The sequence below is a fragment of the Pseudopipra pipra genome, chromosome 10 (assembly GCF_036250125.1).
Source record: "Pseudopipra pipra isolate bDixPip1 chromosome 10, bDixPip1.hap1, whole genome shotgun sequence".
Classification (NCBI taxonomy): domain Eukaryota; kingdom Metazoa; phylum Chordata; class Aves; order Passeriformes; family Pipridae; genus Pseudopipra; species Pseudopipra pipra.
The window spans coordinates 23,155,089-23,170,219 of NC_087558.1; the positions used below are offsets into that span (position 1 = coordinate 23,155,089).

At 48.2% G+C, this 15,131-nt stretch overlaps 1 protein-coding gene and 1 long non-coding RNA gene across 2 annotated transcripts in view; both read left to right on the forward strand.

Annotated features, from left to right (window-relative positions):
* The first annotated feature begins 1,611 nt into the window (after positions 1-1,611).
* COPS8 (COP9 signalosome subunit 8) lies at positions 1,612-10,869 on the forward strand. Its single transcript, XM_064666801.1, has 8 exons — positions 1,612-1,761; positions 2,967-3,037; positions 4,184-4,232; positions 5,009-5,141; positions 6,075-6,182; positions 6,637-6,699; positions 7,882-7,923; positions 9,156-10,869. Exons 1-8 carry the CDS (start codon positions 1,684-1,686, stop codon positions 9,233-9,235), a joined length of 624 nt encoding a protein of 207 aa, XP_064522871.1. The 5' UTR covers positions 1,612-1,683; the 3' UTR covers positions 9,236-10,869.
* Positions 10,870-13,979: 3,110 nt separating this feature from the next.
* LOC135419882 (uncharacterized) overlaps positions 13,980-15,131 on the forward strand; it is a 163,534-nt gene continuing 162,382 nt past the window's right edge. Inside the window, exon 1 of the long non-coding RNA XR_010433196.1 lies at positions 13,980-15,122. This is a non-coding gene — a long non-coding RNA (uncharacterized LOC135419882). The remainder of the gene's footprint in view (positions 15,123-15,131) is intronic.

A 15,131-nucleotide genomic window follows, 5' to 3' on the forward strand; every position in this document is an offset into this window, starting at 1 on the left:
CAGCTGGTTGAAGCCGTGCCAGCAGTCACTTGCCAGTTGAAGCTGTGCAACGCAGTCACTTGGACTTGGCTGAGTTTTGGCAGCTGTGGCAGCTGCTCCCAGCTCTCCTCCTCCCCATTCAGCTGCCTGAATCCTCTGGGACACGCCTTTGGCCTGTGGGCCCCGTGACAGCAGCGTGGGGCTGCACCACCAGAGCAGTGTTGGCAGTGCAGCCATTCATGGCTTCACTGCACAGCACTGTGTTCCTCACAGGACAAGAGCATTTGTTTGGAGCCTGAGTGAAAGCCTTGTGGAGCTACTGCAGGATGCAGACAGAGATGTGGTTAGGTTGACCCTCTCTGTGTTCACAAATGTGCTCCAGAACAGGCTCCAGACACAGCTCCAGAACAGGTTCAACAGGAAATACATCCTAATATCCATCTGCACCAGCCTGCAGCTGGCTGAGGTGCTCAGGCCGCTGTTTCAAAACGTCTCTGTGCCACCCCCCCCCAACGGGCTTTGGGTACTGCCGGGAAACTTTGTGCCCTGTGGATTTTGAGGCCTGTGCCCACGTGGGCATGGAGAACCTGGTGCTGAGGTCTTTTCCTCCTTCTTTCCACCAGGACCACAGCAGAGTGCAGGAGCTCTCCATGGTTCTCTTCATTGCAGTGATGGAACTAATAGAGTGGGAAAAAAGCCCCTGAGGAACTGGGGGGCAGAGGGCATAAGCAGCCCCAGGCAGCCACCTCCTTCCCTGCCACCTGGCTGCTCTGGTGCTTTCTCGAGGCAGCTCCCATCCCTGTGGCAGAAGCCCTGGAGGCCTCAGCAGCAGGGTGGGCACACCCCCGAGGTGGCCAGGCTGGCCTGGCTGGGGACAAGCAGAGGAAGGGGGCCCTGCCAGGGCACGTCCGCTGGGTGCTGCCGGCCAGGGGCAGTGGCACAGGCAGGGCTGGCAGCCAGTCCGGGCCCCCGCGGCTGCCCAGGCTACAGGGCTGTGGCCGACACCCCTCTGAGCCAGAGCTCTGGGCCCGCAGAGCTGCTGCCACCACGGGCAGGGCGCTGGGCTCCTCGGGCAGGGCTGTGCAGTCACTGCTGCCCAAGCTCAAAGAGTGTTTGGACAACGCTCTCAGGGACAGGGAGGGATTGTTGGCGTGTCCTGTGCAGCGCTAGGAATTGGACTCGATAGTCCTTGTGGGTCCCGTCCAGCTCAGGACATTCCATGATTCTGTGGTCTCTCCGGCCGTGCTGTTTGCTCTGCATGGCAGGGGGTTTTATGGAGAACTGCCACTGTAAAACTATTTTTAAAACCCATCACAAACAGGCACAAAGCTGGAAAAGCTGGAAAAGCACTTCCTCTCCCTAAAGTGTATCCCTTAATCGCATGTCATGTGAAATACGGGATAGGAGCACGTATCTCATACATCCCGCAATAGGCGACGTATACAGACGGAAAACTGAAGGTAATTACGTTTACGACACTGGAATTCTGCGTATTTCGCAGAAATAACGGAGTTTAAAAAGGATTCATCTGCGCGACCCCGAAAAACCGCGGCCGCCCGGCGCGCACCGCCCTCAGGGCGCCCCTCCCCTTGGCCACGCCCATTTCCCTGGCCACGCCCCCGCCCGGCCGCCCTGCGGTCCCCGCGCACAGAGCGCTGGGCGGAAGTCCCTGGGGGCTGGGAGCGGAAGTGACGTCGCGGGAAGATGCCGGTGGCGGTGGCGGCCGAGAGCGCCGAGAGCTTCAGGAGGCTCCTGGAGCAGTGCGAGACTCGGGAGCTGGAGGTGCAGGAGCACGGGGAGTAGGGTGGGCAGGGCCCGGGGCTGGGGGTGTGTGAGGGGGGTGTGTGGAGTGTGTGTGTGTGAGGTGCGCAGGGCACAGTGTTCAGAATCGTCCCCTGGGCTCTCCAGAAAGCCCTCGAGAAACTCTCGAGTTTCAGGCAAATTAGTGCATTTCAGTATAATTCTGTTGCCCGAGCAGCGTCCAATTGCTGCGGGCACTGTCGGGGCTCCAGGCAGCAGCCGGGGCTGCAGAAGTGGCACCACGGGCACGGCACAGGCTCTTCCCGCGTGGCATCCAGAGAGATTTATCCTTGGGCGGAGTTCCCAGTGCTTGTCTATACGTGGAGCTCACACATGCCTCTGCAGTGATCTGAAAGAAGGGTGGGCTGCGAATTTCGCTCTCTGGGAGCTCTTGCGATCCTGAGTTTAGATCTGGCTGCCTCAGCAAGTGGAGGGAAGTGGGTGATCCTGTGTGTGATCCCGGGCGCCAGCAGAACTTTGGTGCTGGGCACAGAGCTGTGCAGTGGAAATTCCATCGTGCACTGGAAAAGGTCCCTGGTTCCAGGGGTGCAGCATCCAGCTCCAGCTGCTGTTCCTGTGCTGAGCCTAGGTGCCTCTCGTGTGCCCAGTGTGGTGCTGCAGCCTCCTGGTAGCCCTGAGTTCTGTGGGGAGTGCTGTGGACCTGGAGGGAATTGTGCTGGAAGCAGGAGCTGCTGCTGCCTCAGGTGATGGGCACCCGGGCCGAGAGGAGCAGGAGAGTGCCTTCTGGGGCTGGGAGAGTTGAGTATGGCTGCCCCTTCCAGCCAGGAGCTGTGAAGGTGCATTCCTGTCCTTTGGAGGAGCACAGGGTACAGCTGTTCTCTGCCAGCTGTGCCTGAGGGCAGTGTGGCACTGGGTGTGCTCCCAGCACTCCCTGGGAGGGAGGGCTGGTTCTGATTCCCCACATTCCTGTAAATGGACTTCCCTTCTGCCCCATTCCCAAGCTTCAGAGCAGTGGCTGGTACGTGGTTTGGGCAGCCTGAAGCTTCGTTGTAAAATACAACTGCATTGATATAAAAAAAATTGCCCAGACCTATGATGGGATGTGGAAAAAAAACCCCAATCGGTTGTCTTGGAGTGTTCAGTTTTCATGAAACTTGGCTTCCTGCTCTGTTTTGTATCCTACTGCTCTAAAAATGTGTAACAGAACGATTTGTGTTTGTTTTCAGGCTCCTGGAGGAATTGCAACCCCCCTTGTTTATGGCCAGCTTCTGGCTTTGTACCTGCTGCACAATGACATGTGAGTGGCTTCTCTCCACCTGTGGCTTTAGTCCCGGGGTTTGTCACCAGCAGCTTGAGCTGCAGTTGCCAGATTGTGAGGAATTGGTTGTGTGAGTAACAAAATGCCAGTGGGCAGTGCTGTGTTTAAAAGGAAAGAGTGGTATTCATGGGATTAAGTCTCTTTGACCCCTCGATCTGACTCTGGGAAATTACTCTCCTTTGTTTGGTCCTCCCCACCCTTTTGAACTGTAGGGACATTTAGGATTAAAATTCCTTAAACAGTGAAGTTGGCTGCTTTGGGCAGTGTCAAACATTTCAGTGTTTTGATTTATAGCTGTTCAAGGCTGAATCTGTTTTCAGGGTTTAAATTCCAGCAGGATAACTCCGGACTGTCCATGTTAAAAATGAGGGATACTGTTGGCTTGAAGGAGCTAAATCTGCAGGTAGCAGAGATCCTGTGAGTTTGATCTGGTATGGGATTGCCACGTCCCTGTATGAACTTGATTCACTGCACTTGGGATTTTAGTGAGAAATTACTGATTATTTATTCAGGCAGAAAAAATGTCAGTGCCACATTTGCTTACCAAGCCCCAAAGGAAGCAGTGGTGTGGGGAATTCCAAGATTGGAGTGTTTTCCTGGATTGTAGATGTATATTCTTCCAGGGCAAATTCCCTGAAGGCTGATACTGAATATTTAATGCAGATAACCTTGGTTCAGAGGAATTTGAGGTTTTACAACTGTGAAGTTTTAGAATTGTGCTTTAATGAAAAGCAGTGAGTCTTTTTCTTTATTTAACATTTTAAATTTTAGAACTCGTAACCATTTCAGTTTGGGCTTCTGTGCTCTACAGAGAACAATTACTAAATGTTTCATATGTCCCAATCCCCAGAATGTGTGTGGCAAACCTAACTTCTGAGAAATGCTGCACTCAAATGAAAAACCTCTCCCAAACTGGCTAAATGAGGCTATTAATGAACTGTTTGCTGTGTTACTTGAGTCGTGTTGCCTGCTGGAGAGTAGCTTTGCTTTTCCTCTTCAGTGTAAAATATTCCTGCCTAGAAGAACTGTTTCAAAGCACTGAGACTGTTCATGACAGATCAGAACAGACCTTTTGGTGTTTCCTTGCAGAAAGTCTGAGAATTATTTTAACTTCATTTTTTTTAGGAATAACGCTCGGTATCTCTGGAAAAGAATCCCTCCTGCCATCAAATCTGTAAGTGCTTCATCAGCTGCCTTTTGGTGCTATCATAGTTTCATGTAAGCTTGCAAATGGTGAGTTTTGACCTGAGAACTCTGTTTGTGAGTAGCCTCGGGCTCGGTTCTGTGCTGGGAACAGCTCACCCAGTGTGCTGGGCTTTAAGATCTCCTCGTCTGTTCCCTCTTTCCCTTCACAAGGAATCTGCTGCAATAGAGTTCAGTCAATCTGTAGACTTTATAGTAGGAAGTCTCCTGATAAAGGGTGGTCAGCTGGGGAAAAGCAATGGATCCAACTCTGGGATGGGGCACATTCCACAGGAGGGGACAGAAAACCTTGGGCAGGACAGAGTGACTTCAGATAAGTTGCATCTCCAACTGGATAAACTTTCTGAAAGCATTTGTTTTCCACTTAATCTGGATCAAAGATATGTTTGGAGGATTCAGCTAAATATAGCACCAGAAATGCTTCCAGACTCCTCTGTTGTTAGATTTTTAATTTGAAATCACACATTTTACAAGAAAACAACTGTTCTGTAGCCTTGTTTAAGAAACCTCACGGTCAAGGTGGGACAGAGAGATAGTTCTGGAATAATTTTCTTTAAAGAGAAAAGTAGTTATGTCAGTGGAGTCAATGGTATCTGGACCAAAGTTAACTCAGAATCCTGCTGTATTTGGTGCACAGCAACACTGTGTGAAAACCTGGAAGTGGAAATGGGTTTATAGCTATGACCATTGTAGAGAAGACATTCTTCTGGATTAACACCTGGGAGGGTTTTTTTTTTGTCACAACAGGCAAATGCTGAACTTGGTGCAGTTTGGTCAGTGGGACAGAGAATCTGGCAGAGAGACTTCCCAGGAATCTATTCAACAATCAGTGCACATCAGTGGTCCGAGACCATCCAGCCAATCATGGAAGCACTCAGAGGTACAAAATGAACTTGTGTGGGCAGCAGGGAATTGCCCAAAATGATTCCTGTGTGCTCAAACACAGAGACAAAACAGACAAATGACTAATTATGAAAAATCAGAACTGTTGCCAAGTTTTTGTAGGTTTTCCCGAAAGGATTTTAGATATCAGAGGTAAATAAAAATCTCGTGACAATACCTGGTAGCAACAAACTAAATTGTTTTTATTAGGGTTGTGTCTGTGATTGTATATTCTTTCATACTGGAATTTCATAAACCATGTGGTTTGTTCTGTAACAGCAAAACTGACCATTAGTTACCCAGTTTTATCAGACTTCTAAGCAGTAATTTAGGGAATGTGACTTGGCATTTCAGAACCTTCTGACACTTACAAAAAGGTTTATCCGTTACCTGTGACTTGAGACAAATATTTTGACAGTTTTAGAGACTGTGAAACAGTAACATGCAAATTCTTGCTACCAGAGGGCTGCACAGACTGCTAAGAAGCCTTCTGAGGTATTCTGCAATAACAAATTCTCTGTAGCTATAGAAACAAGTGATTTTTAGATGCCATTAATAATTTAATTAATTGTTGTAATAGATTTTTTTTTTGTGTTTCTGAACTGTTTGACACACAAGCCTACTGCAAGTGGAGAATGCCATCAGATGCAGGGTTTCCTGAAGTGGTTTGTGTACTGGTGGGAGTGCCCAAGACCTGCATTTGGAGGTCATTGTGGTCTCAGAGGGGTTTTGTCCTGGCAGAGCAAGTTGTTGTCTCTGGCTGCTGACCGTAGTACGACAGTGAAGTGTGGGAGGGGAGGGGGAACTTCTGAAGTGCTCACTTTGCAGCTGGTAGTGGTTTTCCAAAGGCATCAGGATTGGGAAAACGTTCTCAGGTTTCCTACCTGTGGAGATGAGTCTCCATCTGCTTACAGTGTTTCTCTGTCCTTAGATGCCACCAGGAAACGAGCCTTTGCACTGGTTTCTCAGGCTTATACATCAATAGTTGCAGATGATTTTGCAGCTTTTGTTGGACTTCCTGTAGAAGAAGCTGTGAAAGGTACTTGGCATCTATTCCCTGAGTAGTTGTTGTATGGGTGATTGAGATCAGAGAGCTCTAAGTGATGATTAATAAAAACATGTATACAGATTCAGAGACTGTTATAAAGACAAGTGATGGGGCATAGAAATAATGTCTTTGTTCTGGATAATGGTTGTATTTTTTTTAAATTATTTGCCACTGGTTATTGTTTATTCTCCCCTTCTAGATGTTAAAACAATTCCAGGGTGAGGGAAGAGTGCAACATGAAGCTAATTCCGTGTGCTTTCACAATGTTATTTGTTGAACTGCATGTCTAAATATAAATATTGTAGCAAGAAATTTGTATTGGAGTTATGGCACAGAGGCAGTGACCAGAGATACTTTTCTACTGGCCTTAATGTACATCTTTGTTTTGCATGTCTAGCAGTCACATAAGAAGACTGTTCTTACAAGTGTAAAAATGCTTTTCCAGGTGTGCTAGAGCAGGGCTGGCAAGCAGACTTTGCAACTCGCATGGTGATGCCTAAAAAGCCAGGTAGGTGGAGCTGTTATTCCATGAAACCTTGGGTTCAGCCTTTTCGAGGAATTAGGTGGCAGTTTTTAATTAAAACCTCGCCCAGAATTCTGTTAGGTATTTTTTGGAGGCTGATGCTGCTTGTAAACATGGGGCATGTATAAATGTAAGGAAGTACAAAGTAGTGGGTTTGGTTTGGACTTCTGAGTAATTTGGATTAAACTACATCCTCCCATGAACTTTTTTAAACAAAAGCTGTCAGGATACACTGTGATTGCTCCTGCTCCTCTGCTGCTGGCTCTGACTCAGTGGCACATCAGCTGGGTGACCTGCAATGACATGTCTTAATCTAAGAAAGATGAGTAAAAAATACACTATTTTGAACCTGAGAATTCTTTCAGGAGAATCAGAACTTCTTTGGGCAGGGATTGAGCGAATCCTTGTCTTCTGAGGAGCTCTAGCTGTTGGTGTAATTTCCTTTGCTTTTAAAATTTATTCTGCTGGATCTTTTCTTCACTGTCATTCTGTTGATGACAGAATTTCTGTTTGTGCAAAGCTTGATCTGCAGAAATACTTGTCTTTTTTTTTTTTTTTTTTTTTCTAAAGCTTTATCTGTGTTTGGCTGAGGCAAAAATAAATATTAAGCTATGAAAGCAGTATGGAATGACTGGTCTTAAACTGCTCTGTGCAGCTCTGGAAGAAGGAGCCAAATCCCAGCATATCTAAAAGGGCCAGATCTATTAGGCTAAGAAAATACACTGTTTGTAGGGGCAGTTTTTAGGTGTTCAGAGCTCAGAACAGCATAATAAAGATGTGCCAGGCAAGGTGTTGAAAGTTATTCCTCAGAGCACAAATCCAACCAGAGCCCTGAGCTTTTGTATGTGATCAGGTGGGGTTTTCTATGAACTGGTTGCAAACTAGGCAGAGCTTACAAGTACTGGGAACTACTTATATGTGGGGGATTTTATATATTTTTTTTTCAAAACTGAGTGCAGGAACTACTGCTGAGGCAAAAGAAGGAGGTGGGAGACTGTAATCTGTTTTGAAGCAGCTAAGGCTTGGGTATTCTGCTTTTTGTCTATGTAATAAAGTGTGATAAACAAACAGGTTTGATTTTCATTACCTTTGAACCCAGTTTTGACTTGCTGTATAGAACTGTTTAAAATTGTTCCACTGGACTAACTTTCATGTGTTTTTCTTCAGGTGTGCTGGAAGCTTCCTTGAAGAGATTTATTCCTTCATCAGGTATTTTTGTTTATATATAGTAAATGTGCATTTAGATGGATTTAAGGATTGTCACCAGCACCACAAAGTGGGAATTAAGTTCCAGAGAAGTGAATGTTGTCACTGCCCTCTCAAAAAACCCAAACAAATCACCCCAATCAGGTGGTGGGTAAACAGGATCATTTATCCCTCTGTCTTCTTTCCCTCACGTTGTAAGAAGTACTTGACATTGCTGAGATTCCCACTTCCATAGCTGAAGGAGGGAGCAGATTCCAAAGCAGGGGTAGAACAGCCTCTGTAAAACAAAACAATTTTGGCTAAAATTGCATAATGTGGGACTTCTGAAGTCCTTCTCCCCTGCAGAAACAGCGATTTTCTGGTTTTCCTCAGAGCTCAAGTATAGATTGAGATGGAAGACATTATGTTGGATTCTCAAAAAGCTGTTTTCTCTTGTTCCCAAGACAGTGACAGCAGGTCTGAATAGATGGCTTCCTGTGTCTAGCAGTTGCCAAAATGTCTTAAGTATAGAGATTTAATTCCAGGAGCTTGCTTTTTGAAAACGTTCACTGGATTGTCAGCCTCCTCTGACATGCAATTGCAGCCCTAAGCAGTGTGGATGCTCTCACTGTGTTCTGAATGCTGGCCTGATGACTCTTCAGGAAGAGAAAATGCAAATTTTCCTGCTACTGTTTTTTATATCTGCTTTTTAATTCCTAATTTATGTCCCTGGCTTTAGTCACCTGCCTTCCAACCTGTTGTTCACCCAAGATCTCAGGTCAGCTGGCACTTATCTAAGGCTCTGCATGTGCCCTCATTCTCCTGCAGCCCGTGCAGTCCTGTGTGTTTTGTTTGTCAGATCCCCCAGCAGATTTGTTTGGTGTCTTTAGAATGGCAGCTTGTAAGGAAAGGAGCCACCAAGGAGCACCAGGAGCATTTTTGTCAGGTGAAAGTACTGTCAGGCTTCATTATTCACACTCCATTATGTGCAAAAAAATTCTGGAGGCTGCTGACAGATGGGACTTGTTGCAGCAGTTTTTGCTGTTGGTAGCTCTTGGACTACTGAATGTTACAGATAACAGCAAACTCCTGTCAGCTAGAGCTGTGCAGGTAGAAGATACAGTTAAGGTGTGCCCCCAGGAAGCTGTTCAGCAGTCTGATGCATTTAATTTTTTCCTTACTGTTGTGATGGATGGTATTGATGATGGATTTGCTTCCTAAATTTCATGAATGATGCATTTGTTTTCTCTTTTTAGAACCTGCTGCGGTCCCACCAATCCCCAATGAACAGCAGTTGGCCAGATTGACTGACTATGTGGCCTTCCTTGAAAACTGATTACCTTGCTCCTGTGTTCAGAACAACCTGGGAACCCTGTGTGCTGAGAGTTTTAGTAATCTCAGATTTATTTTATTCTATATCTGTTAAACATTGCAGTGTCCCCTATTCAAATGTGTGAAGTCTCCAGTGTATGTTGGCCCAGCTCCTGTTCTGCCAAAGCCCAGCTAGCAGTAGAAAAACTCCTTTAACTCCTGTAATATTTATTCAGTAGGTACACAGCAGTATTACATAGTAAATTTTTGTATTAACTCCTAGCAGCAAGAGACAGAACCTTTTTCAGGTATGTTAGAAATGGAGAAGAAACAACTTATCTGGTGAGTAGTGCAGTGCTTAGCACAGAGCTTTTGCATGTTGAATTAAAGGACAAAGAGTGGAAGACTGCCCTACCCTATCTGCAGAGAGAAAAGATTTTGAATATTGAATACTTTTTAATATTACTGAACGAAAACAATTTTACAGTAACTCTCTGGCAAGTAGTTTTATGGCAAATTTATTGTTGATTTTTTTCTTGTTCTCTCTGAATTGTGAAATCTTTCTTTGATGTGAGAAATTTCACATCAGGTGTATTTTTACAGCAGAATAATTGGAATTGTTTAAGAAAGGCAAATCTACACTTTGAGGAAGAATTTTGACTTTTGGAAGGTTTTATTTGAGTGTCAGAGGACACCATATGTTTTGCTGGTAACTCTACACCTTGAGGTCTGTCATGTCTTTGTTGCCAAAACCAGCAGGAAATAACTGCTCAGAGACAAAATTTGGTCTTTAAGCAGCAAAGGTATTTATTTTGTGCAACGTTGGAGAGCCACCAGTTCATGGGACAAAATAGCTGTAAAGTTTTCAGTGAAAAGGCAGGCAATTCTTACAGTCTTGGCGAGGGATTACAATATTTCACGTGAATATTCATTAAAATTACAACATCTAGTGATAATATTCATATTAGGCAGGGTTCAGGCGGAGCTTGAGGTGGAGTCATGTCCTTTTGGAGAGATTCCTGGGGGTCCTTCCAACTCTTCAGCCTCATGAGGGTCATTTTTCTTTTCCTCATTGCCAATGAACTTTTCAGCTCTTCCTGACTATGTGCTAAGGTCTTGCTAAAAACCCCTTGACTCAGCTCTTCTTCCCCCCCCAGATGTCCATCCTATCTAATTTATGACTACTGAGCTGACCTTTTTGTTACCTTTCATTAGAACAGAACATACCAAAGGCAGGCAGGCCTCTCGGAGCCTGGTACCTCCTCTCCCTTGGCTAATCCCATAATACCTGTTCTCTGTCACTTTTAACCTAAATGTAGCATTCCTCAGAGTGGGATCTGTGAACTCCTTCTCAGAGCAAGATCCCAGCATCTAAAAATCCTTGCTGTGTTTCATCTTGGTTCTTCTCAGCACACTGGGCCAGGATCTACAAGAAACAACAACCTTTAGCTGTCTTTAAGCTTTCTGGGTTACCCCTGCAGTTACTGGAGAGGAATTTAAAGGTTCAAGTGGGATCAGAGAGCAGCTGGGAGGGGATGGATGATACATTGTGCTGCAGTCTCTGTGTCCGAGCAGTGCTGTGTTAGTCTTGGGAGCTGAGAGTGGATTTTAGAAGCAGACATTACTTTCATTCCCATTTGTGTTATGTTGGTAAAAAGGCTTTGGAAAAAGGGTGGTGCTTTAGAAGGCAGCACATGCCTTCATTTACTTCTCCCCCATTTCCTGTTCAGGGGTTTCATGGAAGCTGGCACGTGTGCCCTGTGTTGTGATTGTTTCCCCAGTGGGCAGTGCCCACTGTACATTCTCTTGGTGGGGATGTGTTAGCAGGGGGAATTGCAAACTGCTGCCTTGAGAGCTCCCTTTATATGGAAGCACTTTCTCAAAATAATTATTTATTTGAAACCCACTCAAGACTTGGATTTCTAATTTTATTGTGAGTGATACTGAAGGATATCTTTACTCTGACCTTGTGTACTTGATATTTTAAGTTCTCCTTAGAGTACAGTTCTGGTTCGGTGAGTTTTTAGATGAATTCTCACTGGTCTAATTTGGGTGGCAATAGACAGTATAGAAATACCATTGCCTGTGCCAGGGTGGGGATGGTCACCTCCAAAACAGGGGTATGGACAAGGCAGAGGTGTTTAACCCTTTCTTTGCCTCTGTCTTCAACACGGATGATGGACCAAAGTGGGGAGGAGGGGAAGGGGAGTCCCCAGTAACACCCTCCCCCCCAATTTTGGGGGTCCAGGGTGTCTCACTCCTCCCTTTTTGCGCTCCCTCCCACCGGGCGTGGGGGGCGTGGCTGCCTCACACAGCCTTTAAGGAAAATAATAAAAAAAAAATTAAAAAATACTAAAAAAACAAACAAACAAACAAAACCCAAACAAAACCAACACAAACCAACAAAATTAAAAATAAATACGACATCGGCTGGGGGGGAGGGCGCGCGGCTGCAGTGCCGCTCACGGCAATATCCACCAGGGCCGCTTGCGGCGCCGGGATTCGAACCCGGGTGTTTGGAGATCGACGCGTTCCCCAGGCCGGCGCCTGAACCGCTCTGCCACCGGGGAGGGCAGGCGGGGCTTCCGGGCGGGGGGGCGTGGCCGCCTTACACCGGCTTTTAAAGAGAATAGTAATAGAATTTAAAAATGCAATAAAAAATATACCAAAAATACATTAAAAAAGAAAATTAGGTAAGAAGAAAATTAAGTAAAATAAAGAAGCCAGCTCCCAGGGCGTACGCCAAGGCTCCCGGGCTCTGCCGGGAGCTCCCCCGGCGGGAGGAGGGGGGCGGGCGGCGGGGCTGGGCTGTGCCGGGGCTCTGTGGGGCCGCTCCGGCCACAGGGCCGGGCAGCCGCGGGACGCGGGGCAGGGCTGGGGGCTGTGCTGGCCCAGCCCGCTGCGGGGCTGTCCCTCTCTGCTCCCGTGCAGAGCAGAAGTGTCCCTGCCGGGCTGGCGGGTGCCCCGCAGGGAGAAGAGCCCGGCCCTGAGGAGGCTCAGCGTTGCTGTGACCCGCGGTCTGTCACCTGCCCTCGGCACAGTCCCCACACCTCCCTCGGCCGGGAGCATCCAGCTGAAGGATCCGGGAGGTTGCAGCTCCTCTTTTGCAGGAGGTAAGGAGGAGGAGGAGGGAGTGCAGGAGGGGTGTTTTCCAGGCAGGGAGGCAGAGGGAGCAAGGAGAATTGCAGCTCCCAGCAGCTCTGTCAGTGCTGGACGGACCCAGGGCTGAGAAAGGTCACTCGGGGTCAGGGTTGGGGAGAGACCGGGGTGGCCCTGGGAACCCTGGGGCCCTTGGCTGCAAAGATGGGCTCCTACAGCCCCAGACTGAGGAGGCTAAAAAGGAACTTCTGTACTTCATGGAAACCCTCCTGTTATTCCTTGTGCAGTCTTGGAATTCTGTTGAGTGATTTCCTGTCCAGCATCTCTTAACAAAACCTGTAAGAAATTTAGAGGTAGGATTCGAATTTGGGTCTGTTCCCTACAAACTCCTGCAAAGCCTGAGGGACTGGGGTGACGACTACTCTCAGCAAAGGTGATTTATTAATATTCTGTCACATTTTCCTCAGCTCTGGGCAGGAAAGCGGAGAATTAACTAGGCGAGTTTTTGCCCCTCAGGAACATAGCAAGGTGGTACCAAATCAAAAGGTCCCAATCAAAATTTGTATTTCTCCATAGTAATTTGAATCGATTACTCCTGGAAAAACAAACAAACCCAATTTTGTTGTTAAGGATCTGCCAATTAAAAGTGTGTGGATTCCTTCCCCTAAGGGTACCCACATTCCAGTAGGTATGGGGGCTACTTCAGTGGATGTCAGGGTTATTGATTTGCTTGAGGCCAAATCCAGGCTGGTGTTCCCTGTGGTAGCTGGAATGAGGCAAATGGGTGAGTCCTTTCCCTCTCATCATATGGGGGAAAGGACAGGCTTGTGTTCTGACAGAAAGAGGTCCAACTTGGATCCCCTCCAAATGGATCAAGCCATACCGAGAAGACTCTTCATCATCTCCTGTCTCATCATGATCTTCCTCATGGCACAGTTGATGCCCCTCCCACCATGGACATACCAAACCTCTGACAATGTATGGGTAAAATTGGCAAATGCGACGGGTTCTGATACCTTGTGTTTATCAATCTCCAATGTAAGAAATTCCTTTAAGACATGTCTTGTAGGACTGCCTGTTTCAACAGATCAAGAGTTAGCTTTGTTTTATTACAACTTCCCAAATCATTTGTGCTGGGGTCAAAACTCAGTCTCTCCACTTCCCTCTCCTAAGGGACTTGTTCTTAGACATCCCTTTCCCTTATGCTCATTTCAAAAGCCCTCCTGGCAATTCCCAAGCCTGTACCTGGCTCTCATGCCCTCTCTGGCTCAGAGCTCTCGACTTATCTTGCAGAGAGCTGGGCCTGTCAATGCACCTTCCAAAAGCATGTCCCTTCAGCTGGCTCCGAGATTCCTGCAGTCACACCAGGCCCTGCCCAAGGCCCTCCCATCAGGAGCTGGGCCCCGGAGCCAGGCGAGAACCCACCCGTGGCTTGGCCATTCTTCCCCAGCCCTCATCTGGCCCAGCCTCCTCCCCCCTGCACACTCACCACTGCCACAGGCTGGACTGGGGCAGCATTTCCTTCCTGGGCCCTTTCCAGCTGCCCCCATGGGGACACTTCCATTTTCTGGGCCAGGCCCCAGAGGCAATCCCAGCCAGTCCTGCCCCTCGTCCCCAGCCCGGCTCACTGACTCCTGGTGGCCCCTGGAAGCCAAGAGCCAAAGGCCGACCCCCCCAGACTGCAGCCCCACCCATCTGCACTGGGGCCCCAGGGCTTCTCTTTCCCAAGCAGCCCCTGCAAAGCCTTGTCAGAGAGAAAACTGGGTGACCCGAGTCCTGGATGCTTTTAGTAAAGAGGTCTAAACATTTCTTGAATAATGGAGAGGGCTGATTTTTTTATTCTTGACATTTCCAGTTCTCCATTTGGGGGCAGGATGTCCTCTGGGCCAATGTTTTGATCCCTTTGCAGTGAGTGCAGCCTCAGAGAGCTGAGCCCTCTCTGGCTGGGCTTGGCCTCTCCTGGAGAGACTCAGGCCTGGCTGGGCTGCCCCAGGCAGACGCTGCAGGAAGAAGAGCTCAGGTCGCCTGGCTCTGGTGTCCCTGGGGCTCAGCCTGTGCCCCATTGCTGGGCAGGGGCTGAGCCCCACCTCTGCCTCGGGGCCTTGGCCAAAGGGCTGGCAAGGAAGAGGCCCAGGAGCCTTGGGGCCTGCCCGCCTTTCCTCCTCCCTGGGGGCTCTCAGTCCTCCCCTGACACCGTGTGGGCCCAAGGCCTTGCTGGCTTCGGGCTCACGGCCGCCAGCACCATCCCACCGGCCTGACCCCTGTCACCATCAGTGAGGAGGGCTGTGTTAATATTCCCCCAGTCAATGTAAAACCGCAGGCCGGAATGTAAGAGATTATTCCATCTCTGACTCGCTCCTTTGTTTTTACATTGACCGGTGTAATGAACAATTAGTAATTGGGCATTCTGCCGAGGTGTCAGACTTGTTAATGAGGCAATTAAACGCCTTGGGCAAGGCTTCTTCGAAGTCGTTTAAAGTTGCACAAGCGGCATTTAACCACTTCACACTAACGAAACTATTTCTATCAGCTGAGGTACATGCCAAGTGTAAGCTTTGCAGGCTACCAGGAGCCCCCCGGAGCCCAGTGACTGAACAAAGCGGCAGACACCGACTTTAGCCTTTAGCAGGGCTGCCTTCATCCACCTGGGGGACATTTTGGGCTGCTTGCTGGCCCCCTGGAGAGCCTCCAGCAGAAAGTTGCTACATTTTCCCACCTTGGCAGAGCCAGCCTGCCTGGATACCAGCTGCTTGACCAATCAACACTGTGGAAAGATCTGCCCGGAGTCAAGCTGGCTGGTGAGTGCCAGGGCGGTATTTAAG